We start from the raw sequence: 17,684 nt of genomic DNA, 5'->3' as shown, positions 1-17,684 counted from the left end.
GATGATAAAGCGGGGAGATAAAAAAAAAAAAAAAAAGGGCCAACAAAGATTTGTAAAAGGTTTGTAAATATTTGTTTTCGGTTTATGAAAGTATATTAACAAGTCCATGTAACATGAGATGTTTGTAGATTCTTACACAGCAGAAGCTTTAAACAAACCAGCTAGAAATATCCATGTCCGGCCAGCTGCATTAGTTGTTCCTTTCATGTCTTGTAAAATCAACCTTTTTTGGGATTGCAGATGTAAACAGAGGGTCCCGGGCTGATTTGTTTAGGCTTGGTGACATCATTAAGATATGTGGAGGGAGTCTGTCACGTAGGTCTAACAAAAGAAAACCCCTGCCTTACCTACTGCCCAACCTCTACAATTAGCTCCTCTATAGATTAACTAGCAATTATTAGCTCCTCTGCATTGAAACAAAACCACACCTGTCTGATGTGATTTTAGAACTAAAGAGTGGTGAAACTACCATCTGTACAAATATTGACAAATGCAATTGAAATACATTATTTGAGCCACTTGCCATACTGGCAACAAATATAACATAAACAGCACCTGCAGGAATGACACAGGCTATAGCCTAATGATTTGGGAACCGTATGTAGTTACAATGTTACATTTTATTCAAAACAATATCACATTCGCTCCAGAAATAATCATTATTATTACTAATAACATAACAAGAAGTACCCCGATGTTTCTGTTTCTGTCCTGACTACCACCTAGTGAGAATGGCAGGTGAAAACTTTTCTTGCTCGGTACAGCAGGGCTGTAAATAATACCGTGCCTTTGGAAAGTATTCAGACCCCTTGACTTTTTCCACTTTGTAACATTACAACCTTATTCTAAAATGGATTAAAAAAAAAAAATCATCCTCAGTAATCTACACACAATATCCCATAATGACAAAACAAAAACAAGTTACATTTTTGTAAAGTTATTAAATATAAAATAAATACCTAATTTACATAAGTATTCAGACTCTTTGCTATCAGACTCAGAATTAAGCTTCAGGAGCATCCTGTTTCCATTGATCATCCTTGAGATGTTTCTACAACTTGATTGGAGTCCACCTGTGGTCAATTCAAATGATTGGACAATGATTTGGAAAGGCAAACACCTGTCAATATAAGGTCCCACAGTTGCCAGTGCATGTCAGAGCAAAAACCAAGCCATGAGGTCGAAGGAATTGTCCGTAGAGCACCGAGACAGGATTGTGTTGAGGCACAGATCTGGGGAAGTGTACCAAAACATTTCTGCAGCATTGAAGGTCCCCAAAAACACAGTGGCCTCCATCATTCTTAAATGGAAGACGTTTGGAACCACCGAGACTCATGCTAGAGCTGGCCGCCCGGCCAAATTGAGCAATCAGGGTAGAAGGGCCTTGGTCAAGGAGGTGACCAAGAACCCAAAGGTCACTGACAGAGCTCTAGACTTCCTCTGTGGAGATGGGAGAAACTTCCAGAAGTACAACCATCTATGCAGCACTCCACCAATCAGGCCTGTATGGTAGAGTGGCCAGACGGAAGCCACTCCTCAGTAAAAGGCACATGATAGCCTGCTTGGAGTTTACCAAAAGCATCTAAAGACTCAGACCATGAGAAACAAGATTCTCTGGTCTGATGGAACCAAGATTGAAATATTTGGCCTGAATGCCAAAACTCACGTCTGGAGGAAACCTGGCACCATCCCTACGGTGAAGCATGGTGATGGCAGAATAATGCTGTGGGGATGTTTTTCAGCAGCAGGGACTGGGAGACTCATCAAGATTGAGGCAAAGATGGAGCAAAGTACAGAGAAATCCTTGATGAAAACCTGCTCCAGAGCACTCAGGACCTCTGACTGGGGCAAAGGTTCACCTTCCAACAGGACAACAACCCTAAGCACAGCCAAAACAATGCAGGAGGGGCTTTGGGACAGGTTTCTAAATGTCCTTGAGTGGCCAAGCCAGAGCCCGGACTTGAACCCGATCGAACATCTCTGGAGACCTGAAAATAGCTGTGCAGCAACGCTCCCCATCCAACCTGACAGAGCTTGAGAGGATCTGGGAGAAACTGGGAGAAACTCCCCATATACAGGTGTGCCAAGCTTGTAGCGTCATACCCAAGAAGACTTGATGCTGTAATTGCTGCCAAAGGTGCTTCAACAAAGTACTGAGTAAAGGGTCTGAATACCTATGTAAATGTGATATTTAGAATAAATTAGCAAAATCTAAAACCCGGTTTTTGCTTTGTTATATGGGGTATTGAAAATCAATTTAATCAATTTTAGAAAAACTCTAACGGAAGAAAACATGGTAAAAGTCAAGGGGTCTGAATACTTTCTGAAGGCACTGCATGGAAAAGTTAGAGGTTTTAAAGTCCCCAAAGAGTCATAATTTAGTCCATGTCATAGCAGTCATGCATTGCCACAAGAGAAGATTGTTAATACAGAAAACAGTGGCACCGACAGTCAGAAGTACCTGACATAAATGGCAAGGCCTGCAGGTAGGTAGGAAAGCTACTTATTCAAGGAGAAACAGTGAATCAGTCCATATGTGCAGGTCTGGTCCTTTCAATACTAGCCAGAATCCATCCCAGTGTCCACAAAAACTCACTGTAGACTGGGAAAGGAATATGAACTGCTTGGTGATCAGATGAGCTAACCCTTGTCCCCTTCATGTGGTTCCACTTAGATTTGGTGCTTCATCTTCAATGCAGCCAAATTCCCCGTCTTTCACCCTGAAATGTGTACTTGCTCACTCACCTCCATTTAATTAAAAAGCATTGATTTAAGCATAGGCTACAGGGGTTTACAGACTCTCCACCATATGTCTTACACCAGTCCACAAAATTAAAAATTTGGCTCTGTACTCCAGCATTTTGGATTTGAGATAAATTGTTCATATCAGATGACAGTACAGAACGTCACCTCTAATTTGAGGGTATTTTCATATTTATCTGATTTACTGAAAGGAGTCATTTTATTTTCTAAGTGAGTAGATACGTTTCTGAACACTTCTAAATCAATCCTGATAATGCCATGATTAAGAAAAAACATGACTTAATCATGAATAATGATGAGTGAGAAAGTTAGAGGCTAAAACAAAGCATGTCAAGCTCTCACCATTCCCAATAATGGGTGACAAACATTTTTGGAGGGTATGATCTTTGACCCTCTAACTTTCTCACTCATCATTCATTCATAATCATGGTAATCATGGTAGCATCCACATTAATGTAGAAGTGTTCACAAACGTCATCTCGTCTCACAAAAGTGAGTCAAACAAAATACATCATTCACCAATCACTTCCGATTGGACAACATGTAATCTGAAACAACCAAAACAAGCTGTAAATGCATCCAACAGGTTTGTAGAGTCAAAAGCTTGATGTAGTCATTGTGTACAAGGAATATTGGAATGCTGTCACCTGATCTCAAATAAAAATAGCTGGAGTATAGAGCCACATAAAAAAATGTTGCATCACTCTATTTGGACAGTGTAAGAAGTGAACACCTTGGAGGAGCGAGGCAGAGAATGGGACCACGAGTCTCACTGGAGGTTCTTCAGCTTCTCTATCCCAGCTGCTTTGGCCTCTTGCTGATGCTGCTTCTGTTTCTTCAGGTGGCGGTAGGCTTGCACCACCCGCTGCCTCTCCTCCTCCATCATCCTCTGCCTGGCCATGGACGGCTTGGCTGTGGAGAGCTGGGTCTGGCCCAGCAGAGAGTTCAGCAGGAGACCCTTACACACACCCTGGAAGGGAGAGAGAAGAAGGACTAACATTATTCAATAGTCTAGAGCCACTCATCCGAGCCTGTATTCATAAAGCGTCTCAAGGTCGGAGTGCTGATCTAGGATCATCTGTGGAATTATTGAAAAAGTGTGGTATGCAGCTTTTGTGTTACCACTCCATAAGGACGGGGATAGTAGTGATCTTGATAATTATCTACCTATTTCCAGGCTCCCTTGTCGTGCGAAAATATTAGAACCATTGGTTAGTCAATCTCACGTGACTTGGGAAATGGTAGTCAGGGTTTTTCTTTTTGGCAAATCACAGAAATAAGTTATTGCTGCCTTATTAGCTATTGCCACCAAGAAATCATTAGGGGCTGACCCGTATTTGCGTAAGTATGCAGTGTTCCTCATTGCTGGCACAGTAACACACTGTATCAGGAAATATTCCATAAGTGTCGAAAGCAGCTTTTGTGATAACACTCCATAAGGGCGGAGATAGTGGTGATCTCGATCATTACTGACCCATTTCCAGGCTTGCGAAATTACTACAATCATTGGTCAACAAACCAAGTTAATTTCTATGTTAATCAATCCGGATTCAGACCTAAACATAGCACCACTTCGCCTACCATGCTTGTTGTAAATGATCTTACGAATGACTTAGATAGAAAGAATTGTGCTGCCATGTTTGTAGACTTGTTAAAAGCTTTTGATACTGTAGACCATGTTATTCTGTTGAATAAGCTGTCCTCCATAGCATTGGGTACTGATACTTGCCAATGGTTTCATAATAATCTCAATGTCAAAACTCAGGCCATCGAAGTAGATGGGGTCAAATCTGAGAGCTTTGAGTTACACAATTAATATAATTATAATTTTTTATTTAACCTTTATTTAACTAGGCAAGTCAGTTAAGAACAAATTCTTATTTACAATGACGGCCTACTCCAGCCAAACCCGGACGACGCTGGGCCAATTGTGCACCGACCTATGGGACTCCCAATCACGATGCAGCCTGGATTCGAACCACTGAGATGCAGTGCTTTGCACTGAGATGCAGTGCCTTAGACCACTGTGCCACTCGGAAGCCCCGCATAAAGAGGTGGCCCAAGGTTCGATACTCAGCCCAATACTGTTTACAATCTATACTGAACAAAAATATAAATGCAACATGTAAAGTGTTGGTCCCATGATTCATGAGCTGAAATAAAATATGTTACATACACACAAAAAGCTTATTTCTCTCATATTGTGTCCACACATTTGTTTACATCCCTGTTAGTGTGGATTTCTCCTTTGCCAAGATAATCCATCCACCTGACAGTTGCGGCATATCAAGAAGCTAATTAAACAGCATGATAATTACACAGGTGCACCTTGTGCCGGGGACAATAAAAGGCCATTAAAATTAGCAATTTTGTCACACAACGCCACAGATGTCTCAAGTTGAGGGAGCGTGCAACTGGCATGCTGACTGCAGGAATGTCCACCAGAGCTGTTGCAAGAGAATTTAATATTAATTTCTCTACGATAAGCCACCTCCGTCATTTTAGAGAATTTGGCAGTACATAAAACCGGCCTTACAACCGCAGACCTGGTGTAACCACGCCAGCCCAGGACCTCCACATCTGGCTTCTTTATCTGCGAGATCGTCTGAGACCAGCCACCTGGACACCTGAAGAATATTTTTGTCTATAATAAATTCCTTGTGTGATAAAACTCATTCTGATTGGTGGGCATATGCTCTCTCAGGCCCACCATGGCTGCGTCCCTGCCCAGTCATGTGAAATCCATAGATTAGGGCCTAATTAATTAATTTCAAGTGACTAATTTCCTTATATGAACTCAGTAAAATCTTTCCAATTGTTGCATGTTGTGTTTATATTTTTGTTCAGTATATATAAATAACATTGGTAATGCTGTAAAATACATATATTTCATTTGTGTTTTATTCCATTGTTCCATCAGTTGGCCAAGCCTTTTCACATTTGAAGTCTGATTTTCAAGCACTGCAGAGGTTATTATTGGATCTAAACTTAATGCTAAATGCAAAACATGCTTTTTTCTGGGTCAGATAACCCAGATATAAATAAAAATGTGTAAATGACTAGTTTGAACAGTACACAAATTGAGCGAGTTCCTTCCTACAAATATTTTGGTATCTGGCTTGATGACAAACTGTCATTTAAAAAAAGGTCAAATGAGCAGATAAAGTTAATGTTCAAGGTTGTGTTCTCTTACAGAAACAAAGCATGTCTGACTTTTGTTAATAGGAAGGAAGTTGTCCAGGCCACTTATGTCGATTATAGATTCTGGGGATATTATCTAGATGCATGCAGCATAATCTACACTTAAACTACTAGATGCTGTTTTCCATTGTGCCCTTAGGTTTATTACTGGTGATGGTTATAGAACTCACCATTGTCTTTTGTATAAAAGAGTGGGTTGGGCCTCGTATGTAAGGAGAGAGTAAGCCTAAGACTGGGTTTGGTCATTTGTAAGTCTAAATTGAATTAACGACGATAGATACGAAATTTCTCCATGGGGAATTTGTTGATAAACCAAGCCCAAGACTGGATTTGGCCCCGTCGTTCTCCATAGAGTTGGGTAAAGCTGCGTTTATCTTTTTTTGCACCCTTTATGTGGAATAACTTACAGGACTCACTGAAATGAGATGTTCTGGGCCACCCCTGGTCCATTCAGAGTAATGATCGGAGACCTCAATGTTGATAAATGTGTCTATTTCTTAATAGGTTTGAAATTTTGTATACATTTGATGTATAGTATTTATGCAGGGTTCATCTGTAAAAGAGACCCTAGTCTCAGTATGACTTCCCGGTCAAAATAACAGTGAAATATATTTTTTACATCTTATTCATTGGGATCTAAAAGGCAAAACTGATCCTAGATCAGCACTACTCTAAGATGCCAGAGTGGTGTACTAAGACGTGAGATAGAGGAGTTAGCGAGCGAACACTGGTCAACTCAGAGTTCAACTCGGGATAACCGGTGACACTAAAGTGGCTCACCTTTTAACCAGGCAACGAATCCTTCAGAATTAACCTGCTCCGGGGCAGTCTAAGTCAGGGCTAACCCCACTTACCCTGAATTATTGTTTTATTATTTAAACCTTTTAAAATGTATTTAACTAGGCAAGTCAGTTAAGAACACAGTCTTATTTACAATCACGGCCTATACCTTCCAACCCTGGGCGCCGCTGGGCCAATTGTGGGCCACCCTATGGGACTCCCAATTACAGCAGGATGTAGCAACGCCTCTAGCACCGAGATGCAGTGCATTAGACCGCTGCGCCCCTGGGGAGCCCAGTGCCTGAGCTGCGAGTTGAGGAACAATTAAATCCGATTCCCTCCCTCTCGTCATCATCCTCTTCATTTAAGGAAGAGGACTAATTAAATATTTTATTAATTAAAAAAGGCATCACATTATACATTTAGTAATGACAAGATGCACTTGAAACTTCACGCAAAGTAAACCTTTTGTATGACTTAGCCTTGTGCGGCATGAGCACACAGTAACAAGCTCGGCTTGAGCAGGCTCGAGCAGGCGGCAGGTGCACGATCAATATCCACCTTCGTAAACATGGATAAAGCCTGAGCTGGAATGTTTAGCTAACCGAAGCAGGCTAGCTTAAGCAAATCCCCGAGTAATCTAGCTTGCATCGTATTATACCCCTCTGGGGAGTAATATAATTCAAATAAGGATAGCTCTTTTTACATGCTCACATGCACACACACTAACCTGGGGCTTGATTAGTGCCTTCCTGGGCTTGATACTCAGAGTCGGTGGTGCCATGGCAACTTCTCCAAAGGCAACTTCATCTAAAAGTTAAGGGATAGAGAATAAGATGGTGGCTGCATGTATACATCTCTAATTACCTGATATACAGCACGCTCTGCTGAAAATCCATACATACCTATGAACATGTCGTTTTCTGCCTTCTCTTCCCGTCTGACCTGCTTCTTCTTATGTAGCCTGTCCAGCCGGCTTTTATCATATCTGCAGTCACACAGGAGAGAACAAACGATTACGGATGGAATTTGAGACCACTACATTTTAGAGTAAATACAAAGGCTTCATTTTAAATCAACCCCTAACCCCTCCTTCCTAGACACTACTGTAGATCTGAAGGGGTTGGATAGTTTGTCAACTTTATTATCACACGGGGGCAAATTGACATGGTCATCACGCTGTAGAAAGCAGGTAACATCACACTCAACCTTAAACGTAGTCTTTGTTTGATGCGTTTTAAACTAAGGGTTCCATTGATATTTATTTTTTTGAGATCCCAGGGGCTATGACAGTCTATTGTAAATCAGTCCGATAGTACCCTTGACTAGAGGTCGACCGATTAAAATCGGAATGGCCGATTAATTAGGGCCGATTTCAAGTTTTCATAACAATCGGTAATCTGCATTTTTGGACACCGATCATGGTCGATTACATTGCACTCCACGAGGAGACTGCGTGGCAGGCTGACTACCTGTTACGCGAGTGCAGCAAGGAGCCAAGGTAAGGTGCTATCTAGCATTAAACGTATCTTATAAAAAACAATCAATCTTAACATAATCACTAGTTAACTACATGATGATATTACTCGTTTATCTAGCTTGTCCTGCGTTGCATATAATCGATGCGGTGCCTGTTAATAGTAGTAGATAAAATACGGAACGGTTCCGCATTTCACTGAAAGAATAAACGTTTTATTTTCGAAATGATAGTTTCCGGATTTGACCATATTAATGACCTAAGGCTCATATTTCTGTGTGTTGTTATGTTTTAATTAAGTCTATGATTTGATATAGCAGTCTGACTGAGTGGTGGTAGGCAGCAGCAGGCTCGTAAGCATTCATTCAAACAGCACTTCCGTGCGTTTTGCCAGCAGCTCTTCGCAATGCTTCAAGCATTGAACTGTTTATGCCTATCAACTCCCGAGTTTAGAGATTAGATTAGGCTGGTGTAACCGATGTGAAATGGCTAGCTAGTTAGCGGGGTGCGCGCTAATAGCGTTTCAATCGGTGACGTCACTCGCTCTGAGACTTGTAGTAGTTGTTCCCCTTGCTCTGCAAGGGCCGAGGCTTTTGTGTAGCGATGGGTAACGATGCTTCGAGGGTGGCTGTTGTCAATGTGTTCCTGGTTCGAGCCCAGGTAGGGGCGAGGAGAGTGACGGAAGCTATACTGTTACACTGGCAATACTAAAGTGCCTATAAGAACATCCAATAGTCAAAGGTATATGAAATACAGATGGTATAGAGAGAAATAGTCCTATGATAACTACAACCTAAAACTTTTTACCTGGGAATATCGAAGACTCATGTTAAAAGGAACCACCAGCTTTCATATGTTCTCATGTTCTGAGCAAGGAACTTAAACGTTAGCTTTTTTACATGCCACATATTGCACTTTTACTTTCTTCTCCAACACTTTGTTTTTGCATTATTTAAACCAAATGCAACATGTTTCATTATTTATTTGAGGCTAAAATGATTTGATTGATGTATTATATTAAGTTAAAATAAAAGTATTCATTCAGTATTGTTGTAATTGTCATTATTACAAATAAATAAATTAAAATCGCCCGATTAATCGATATTGGCTTTTTTTGGTCCTCCAATAATCGGTATCGGCGTTGAAAAATCATAAATCGGTCGGCCTCTACCCTTCACAGTATTTCAATCTGAAGAAAGTATGGTTTGAAGTGACAAATGCATTAGAAAGGCATTGAGAAGTTCAAAAGATCATCAGGCAATAATTTTGTATGATCTTCTGTGCAGAAAAAGAACATTGATGTTCTTTTTTCTCCAGTCTGATGTAGTGCCTGGTCTTGTTTACTCTGTTCTAATGAGTCCTGCCCGGATTGTGGGCACGGTAGTGGGAAACAGAAGACATATACATGTTCCTTAGAGTCTTAACTTTCAGTGATGTAGCTTAAACCGTTCAATAGATAGAGCCACATGTGTCGGAAGAAAAAAGAAGCTGCTGTTTATTACAACTGCATCTCGCTGCTACTGACGTAACCCCGGTTCTGTGAACCAAAGCATTCCCTCCCTTCTATTTCAGTGTTTCTCTTGCGACCCCTAGTTTGGGAAACGCTGCGTTAAACCAGTAAACAACAAAGTCCAAAAATGTTTAAACAAAAGTGTAGGCCTATGTAAAAGGAGGGGCTAGGGGTTGGGTTGGAATTGAGGGACAGAATGTTTGTCTGGCTCCACTCACTCTTTCTTCTTGTCAGACTTGCATTTCCCGGTGCCAGCAGGTTTCTCCTGCTCCTCTAGCTCCATCTCTGGCTGTCTCTCTATCTGGTTCTTGGTGAGGAAGAGGACGTGCTCCGCCTCGTTGCCCATCCTCCGCAGGTACGCCTTCTCACTCTCCTTCTTCTTTCTACGGAAGTGTGGAACAGGGATATCTCCGATTGTAGCCTCCCCTGGCTTGGGTTTGGGAGTGAGGGCAATGGCGTCAGCTAATGGGATCCAAGTAAAGCATATAAGGAACAGGACAGAAAATGAGTACTGGAAGACAGAGCTTCAATTCAACTTTTAAGAAAGACAAGTCAGTTTTTATAAGTATCAAATAACTTCGCTAATACTACGGGCATTCATGTATAGGCCTAATCAAGGATTTAGAAAAATATTAAAGGTTAGAATTCCATGATGACTGACCTTTCTTCATCTTCTTGATCTTGCTGGGCCCCATCTTCATCCGCTCCTTGCTTTTCATAATCTCTCGAAGGCGGAAGGGAATCTGCTCAAGATGTTCCTTCTGTCTGGGCTTGCCATCTCGTTTAGGCTTCTTGCTAGAGGGGCAATTCATTTATGGAAAAAGAAAGACATTTATTTAGTCCAAGTAAACCAAGTAAAATCATGTGTAAACAAGAAGTTATCACAATATTTGGTCACATGGTCATTTGTGGCAGCATTATGTTTTGGCCATCTCGGGTACATGCGCATGCGTTGAACGTGCACTACGAGCGGCATGTGCATCAGACGCATGTGCATGGACCATAACTGGTTTGGCGTTAAACAAAGTGGTCAAAATACTTGATATATTTTTGAGAAATAGAAGCTTGAGCATACAGAGAAAAGTTTGTCAGCACTCTAGCATCATCTTTACTTTGGTAAGTTATGAAAATATTTTAAATCCAGTCACTTTAGCCGTCACACGGTGGCCCTGGGCCCGGTTTGCCAAAAGCATCTCAAAGCTAAATTAAACTTTAGAAACTTAGTAGGAGCATCGTTAAAATCTCCCAAATCGATCATAACTAAAACTGCACTTGAAAACGCTCATTATTTAACGGCTGCCTCAGACCACTTGTAGAACAGCTACTGTAAGTGCGTCGTTAGAAGGGCAAAAAAGCATCTATGGTCACTTTATACACAGAAGAATATAGAATGAAGTTGCACTCTATCTCTGCGACCGCTGATAACTTCAGAACGAAGTTGACTACAAATACAAAGTTGCCAATGTCTTTGCCATTGTTACAAACAAGCAAAGGATAAAAAGATGCTTCAAATGAAAACCGAGATGACAGCCTTAAAAGATAAATACAGATGGCCTTATAGCAGAAGTCTTTCTTTACAGAAGACGTTCTCCTTTAATCCTAGGAAGCAGCCATTCACCAGCTTTTCAAGCTTAACCCTTAGCCTACACTGGTCATGCCCCTGCAGAAAAATAATTAACAAATCCTCATCAAAATCTGTCTGTTTAGGCCTCCCGAGTGGCGCAGCAGTCTAAGACACTGCATCACAGTGCCCGTCACTACGCTCGGGTTCGATCCCGGGCTGTGTTGCAGCCGGCCGCGACCAGGAGACACGAGTCAGCGCACAATTGCCCCAGCGTCATCCAGGTTAGGGGAGGGTTTGGCTGGCCAGGATGTCCTTGTCCTATCATGCTCTAGCGACTCGTGGCAGGTCAGGCACGCTGACTTCGGTTGCCAGTTGTAAAGTGTTTCCTTGGACACATTGGTGCGGCTGGCTTCCGGCTTAAGCGAGCAGTGCAGCTTGGCAGGGTCATGTTTCGGAGGACGCATGGCTCTCAATCGTCGCCTCTCCTGAGTCCGTACGGGAGTTGCAGAGATGGGACAAGACTAACTACCAATTGATATCTCAAAATTGGGGAGAAAAAAAAAGGGTAAAAAGTACCCCCCCAAAAGAAATCTGTCTGTTTAAGCTAGAGACAACTGTGTTTTTGCCAGGGCTGCATCTCAATCCACTGCATCTGCCGATATCGCCCCTCCGCATCTGCAGTGAAAGGTGGCAGAGCTAGAGCGGTGTTTGTCAGACCATGAGATAAATCCGAAAATTGGTCTTCTCACAAAATCGTATGTAGCATCTGAACAGTTTGGCCTACAACGAATAACACCACTCTATTGAAATTTGACTCTCACGAACACAATGGTGTTCTCTGCTTTGCTTACAAGACTCATCTGAAGGTCTCCAGTACCAGTGTTTAAAAAAAATATATATATATATTTAAAAGAGGTATACAGTACCAGTCAAAACCCCTTTAAATTTATATATATATATATTATATATTATATTTGAGATTCTTCAAAGTAGCCACCCTTTGCCTTGATGACAGCTTTGCACACTCTTGGCATTCTCTCAACCAGCTCCACATGGAATGCTTTTCCAACCCGTCTTGAAGGAGTTCCCTCATATGCTGAGCACTTGTTGGCTGATTTCCTCTTCACTCTGCGGTCCAACTCATCCCAAACCATTTTATTTGTGTTAAGGTCAGATGTTTGTGGAGGCCAGGTGCAGCACTCCTCACTCTCCTTCTTGGTAAAATAGCCCTTACACAGCCTGGAGGTGTTGGGTCATTGTCCTGTTGAAAAACAGTGATAGTCCAACTAAGCGCAAAACAGATAGGATGGCGAATCACTGCAGAATGCTGGTTAGGTGTGCCTTGAATTCTAAATAAAATCACAGACAGTGTCACCAGTAAAGCACCCCCACACCACCTCCTCCATGCTTCCCGGTGGGAACCACACATACAGAGATCCGTTCACCTACTCTGCGTCTCACAGAGACATGGCGGTTGGAACCAAAAATCTCAAATTTGGACTCATCAGACCAAAAGGCAGATTTCCACTGGTCTGTTGTTCATTGCTCGTGTTTTTTGTTCCAAGCAAGTCTCTTCTTCTTATTGGTGTTTTTTAGTAGTGGTTTATTTGCAGCAATTCAACCATGAAGGCCTGATTCACGCAGTCTCCTCTGAACAGTCAAAATGTTGAGATGTTTCTGTTACTTGAACTCTGTAGCATTTATTTGGGCTGCAATCTGAGATGAGGTTAACTCTAATGAACTTATCCTCTGCAGCAGAAGTAACTATGGGTCTTCCATTCCTGTGGCGGTCCTCATGAGAGCCAGTTTCATCATAGCGCTTGATGGTTTTTGCAACTGCACTTGAAGAAAATGTCAAAGTTCTTGACATTTTCCTGATTGACTGACCTTCATGTCTTAAAGTAATGATGGACTGTTGTTTCTCTTTGCTTATTTTAGTTGTTCTTTCCATAATATGGAGTTTGTCTTTTACCAAATAGGACTATATTCTGTATACCACCCCTACCTTGTCACAACACAACTGATTGGCTCAAACGCATTAAGGAAAGAAATTCCACAAATTAACTGTTAACAAGGCACATTGAAATGCATTCCAGGTGACTACCCCATGAAGCTGGTTGAGATAATGCCAAAAGTGTGCAACGGTGTCATCAAACCAAAGGGTGGCTACTTTTTAGAATCTCAAATATATTTTGATTTGTTTAACACTTTTTTGGTTACTACATGATTCCATGTGTGTCATTTCATAGTTTTGATGTCTTATTATTCTACAATGAGAAAATAGTAACAATAAAATAAAAACCCTGGAATGAGTAGGTGTGTCCAAACTTTTGACTCTGTCTATTAATCTGAGAGTGGTTACATTTCTCCAGGCCCTGACATTTCTCCAGGCCCATCACTCAGCTTTTTACCAAAACAGAGACAGGGAGCCCATTGTTATTGTTTCATCTGTGGATTATGGAGAAAAGTTGAAAAAAACGGACCCGCCGTTTTTGGATTAACAAAACGTTTAACATTTGGCCTATAGCAAATGCAGCATATGGCCTTTTCCAGTAGTGCTCAAGCATGCCATTTCCATGAGCGCAGCATTTATTTGTCAACTCGAATCAATAAGCCCAATCAGCCCTCCATGACAAAATCATAAACAACAGAGTAGGGCTGCATAATAAATCCATAATTTTGGGGTTATGCGCAGGTAAAACAATTCAGCTATTCTATACTTCCACATTTCCAAGTCCTATTCTTGAAGATCAAGGGGGCATAACATTTATTGGAATTCTGATATATCTTTACATTTAAAACCAAGTAAAATGTAATCGTTTATTAACGTAAACTCGTACATCGCCTTGGTCCATACAATTGCCCTTATTTTAGCGCCCCAAAAACGTAATACTTCCAGATCAACTGTAATTTTAATACCATTGTAAAGCACAATTTCTCCCCTTTCCAACATGATCAATTACATGACCTAAACGCTGCCCGTTTCTGCATAATTCAAGCAGGCAATGAGCCCCGTCGGGTCTATTTAAAAATGGCGGGTGGGGAAGCGAAACTAATGCGTGATAGTGAGAAGGAGAGATGTTGTGTGGGAAAATTGCTTTTTTCCCACTCGATCTGTCCAACTTATCACATCTAAAATGTAAATGAAACACTATAAAGAGTTTATATAATGTGTCATTAGATAACTATTTGAAGGTTTGTCGAATTTGAATCGGGTTTTTAGGGCAGTGCTAAAATGATCTTAGAAGTAAACAACGGCTTTGAAAATATTGATCGCATGCAACGATGACACAAAAAAAAATGACTAGGTATCCCCCCCTTACCCCGGCCACTGTCCATTTCTTGTTTATAAACGATGAGAGAAGTGCTACACCTGGTGGAGAGAGATTGTAAGACAGAAATAGTTGCTTTATGCGTGCTGTCCGTTACGACATGACACGTCACGATGTAACGGAGGGTCCGTTTTTTCAACTTTTCTCCAATACTATAGAGCCGTTACCATGTCGATCAACGCTTGAATAGAAACCTAGTTCACACCCCCGATTTTGAAGTCAACACAGTCGCTACAGTCACATTAGTTTTCTTTGTAGCCTCGTTTGAATGTTGCGGTTGCGCACATTTGTACGGAATGAGGTGAGTTTTATATGTAGTAGAAAGTGATGGGTTAGAAGAAGCCTACATAACCAACCCATAAAGTAAAATGTAACATCCATATATGGCCAGCTATATAACTTTTAACATGTATTTATCCTGCAATAGATGTGGTTTAATTGGTAACATACATTTTTGTCTTCTTCTAATGCCTTTTAAGGGAAAAGTAATCTAAAAGTAACAGAATGTAATCAGATTACGTTACTGAGTTTGGGTAATCCAAAAATTACGTTGATTACAATTTGACAGGTAACTAGCAACTAACGGATTACATTTATAAAGTAACCTACCCAACCCTGTGTGGTGAGGGAGTACGCATGCTGCTGACGAGATGCTGAAAAGGGGTCTTGCCTCCGACTGGCAGCTGTAGTGTCGCCGGATGAGGAAAACGGCACTAGCACCGCTGCCACATGACAATGAGGTTTATCGCGGGCGCCCAGTGAATGAGGCGATTGGCAAGAAAGCGCTGGACTGGAGGGACGCCGGCCTCCCGAGTGCTCATTGCTAACTAACTCTCAAGATAGCTAGCATGCTAACTTAGATAGCTAGCAAGCCTGTACGACAAAGAAGAGCGAACCAGCTGGTCAGCGTTACCTTGGATGTTGCCCAGTCGTAGCACCTTGAGTAAATGCCTCTGCGGGTTTCGTCTGTTTATTTTTCCCCATGATCTTCTTGTTATTGGTGCTTATAAATAGCGCGGATTCCTTCGAAACAACAACCCGCGTGGGCTAACGTTGAGGAATCCTTCTTCTTTGGAGTTAAACTGCAGTGCAGTTGGCATCAAATGTTGCATTACCGCCCCCAACTGGACTATAATATAAATCCATTGTACATGTGATACAAAATAGGAAAAATAAAAACCTTAGGTATTGCACAAAACAGCCCTGGAGTATTCCTACCTTAGTGGACTTTGTCTACGTTTGTCCTCAACACTAGTTTTTGAAATTGGTGGGAAATAGCGGGAGGGAAATATACGTTTATTTATTTTTATTTATTTTTAATGCGTTTTGGTTTCTTTCAGTCCTTTCTGAAATCAATGTGGGTGTTTGAGAGTTTGGCTTCATCAGTAATGTCACTCTGATATAATATTGTATTATTGCACTGACAAAAAGTAAAACTTGGACATTGATTTTCATACTTTCAACCATTGTTGGAGTTGTGGGTGTCCTGGGTGCCGTTTCCTCCTCCTCCTCTTTTTTTTGACAAAAATAGGTATATGCATTTTGTGGTAAATAACAAATTAATATGAAAGCTAAACATGAAAGCTCATTCATTCTATCCTGTCCAGTTTGATTCATCCCAAATAATTTTCATTACTAAATGTTACATGAAATGTAAATATGAAATACCTTCTATACCTTCTATGTTCTGAAGGGGAATGTAAAGATATGTTGAAGATGTTTAAATGCTTTTCAGTCTATCTTGAATCATTTGTGTTATTTGTTTCCCAGATAAGTTGTCCTGATACGACCCATACCAGCTCACTGTCTGTCAACTGATTTAACTTGTTAGTCAATTATGCAAACCTACAAAAGAATCAGAACAACAAAATGGTCTAATTCATTGTTCCTAAGTCAAGCTCTCTATTATTTTAAAACAATTGTAGTGTACTCTTGCTTTTATGTGCACATGACTTTCTTAGACTGCACTGTTGATATCTAAAATACTGTAGTTTTTACATTTGGTAATTTGAGGGCTCACTCTCGTGTTGTCTTTCCTCCCTTTGTATCCATGTTTTTTCTACACTCATTAAAAATCCACTACCCCATTCCACTACTTTGACCCTATTGCTCCTGCACCATGCCAATGGCCTGGAAGCACAGGACACTCAACACACCCTCTAACTCTTCTGAAGTCATATCTCATATTCCCACCGCTCATTAGGCAGTCGCCTGCGGCGGTAGATTGCCTTTTCTGAGCTAAACTGACCAAGACGCACTTCCAACAACACACATAAAACCTCACATAATTCTGCCCAAAACAATGACAATTTCTCTCAACCAGTGGCATATGGGCTTTTTAGGTGAGCGCTGATGGATTTATATTATAGTCCAGTTGGGAGCGGTAATGCAACATATTTGATGCCAACTGCACTGCAGTTTAACTCCAAAGAAGAAGGATTCCTCAAGTTAGCCCTTTGATAAGCAGTGCCCAAATTGTCAAAGGCAGGGGTGCTAAATATTTTGCTTGTCCATTCCCAGCGCGCCTCTCCAGGGTGCTGTTGGTGAGATTCATCTTTGAAGCGCTCCACCAACGTTCCATCCCGATAATTCTCTAACAAAAATGTAAAACATATAGGATATGGTAAAAAAAATTGTATGTGGCCTTTTCTGTAGCCTACAGCCTGGAGATAAAATGTATGACAATGTAATGAGATGGACACTTTTTACATCATGCAGGTTTCTCTGATCAAATAGCTTAACCTGATTAATGAGCTGTCATGTTAACAAACAACATATTCTAAAAACAGGACAGGTCAAAGTAAAATGGACAATATGGAGTGGACAATCACAACTGTTGTCCAGGAGTTTCACCCCATTGTCATGATCAGTGGTTTCACGTTTGTATCCGTCAATTTTTGACAAGCTGATCATAGCGAAAAAATTAAATACTTCTGCATTTCCCACTGTGTAAACACATTGCAAGTAGGCTCGCAATAACTCCTGATAAAGTTGGTTAGCTGATATTCAGAGGTTAAATAGCCAAAAATGGATTAGTCACAGGAATCAGGACTATTA

General features: G+C 41.1%; 1 protein-coding gene across 2 annotated transcripts; it reads right to left on the bottom strand.

Moving 5' to 3' along the window:
* Positions 1 to 600: 600 nt before the first annotated feature.
* On the bottom strand, positions 601 to 15,709 carry ccdc137 (coiled-coil domain containing 137). 2 transcript variants are annotated; one of them, XM_055881715.1, is made up of 6 exons: positions 15,541 to 15,709; positions 10,393 to 10,526; positions 9,950 to 10,193; positions 7,650 to 7,732; positions 7,475 to 7,554; positions 601 to 3,733 (listed from the first exon to the last, which is right to left on the bottom strand). In XM_055881715.1, exons 1-6 carry the CDS (start codon positions 15,609 to 15,611, stop codon positions 3,533 to 3,535), a joined length of 813 nt encoding a protein of 270 aa, XP_055737690.1. In that variant the 5' UTR covers positions 15,612 to 15,709; the 3' UTR covers positions 601 to 3,532. The 2 variants fall into 2 exon arrangements, with proteins under 2 accessions (XP_055737690.1, XP_055737699.1); XM_055881724.1 differs by lacking the exon at positions 15,541 to 15,709 and adding an exon at positions 15,237 to 15,534.
* Between the last annotated feature and the right edge of the window lie 1,975 nt (positions 15,710 to 17,684).

The sequence above is a fragment of the Salvelinus fontinalis genome, chromosome 2, assembly GCF_029448725.1.
Source record: "Salvelinus fontinalis isolate EN_2023a chromosome 2, ASM2944872v1, whole genome shotgun sequence".
NCBI classification, from domain to species: Eukaryota; Metazoa; Chordata; class Actinopteri; order Salmoniformes; family Salmonidae; genus Salvelinus; species Salvelinus fontinalis.
Note: the sequence above shows the minus strand (reverse complement) of the source record. Positions and strands in the feature narration are given on the sequence as shown.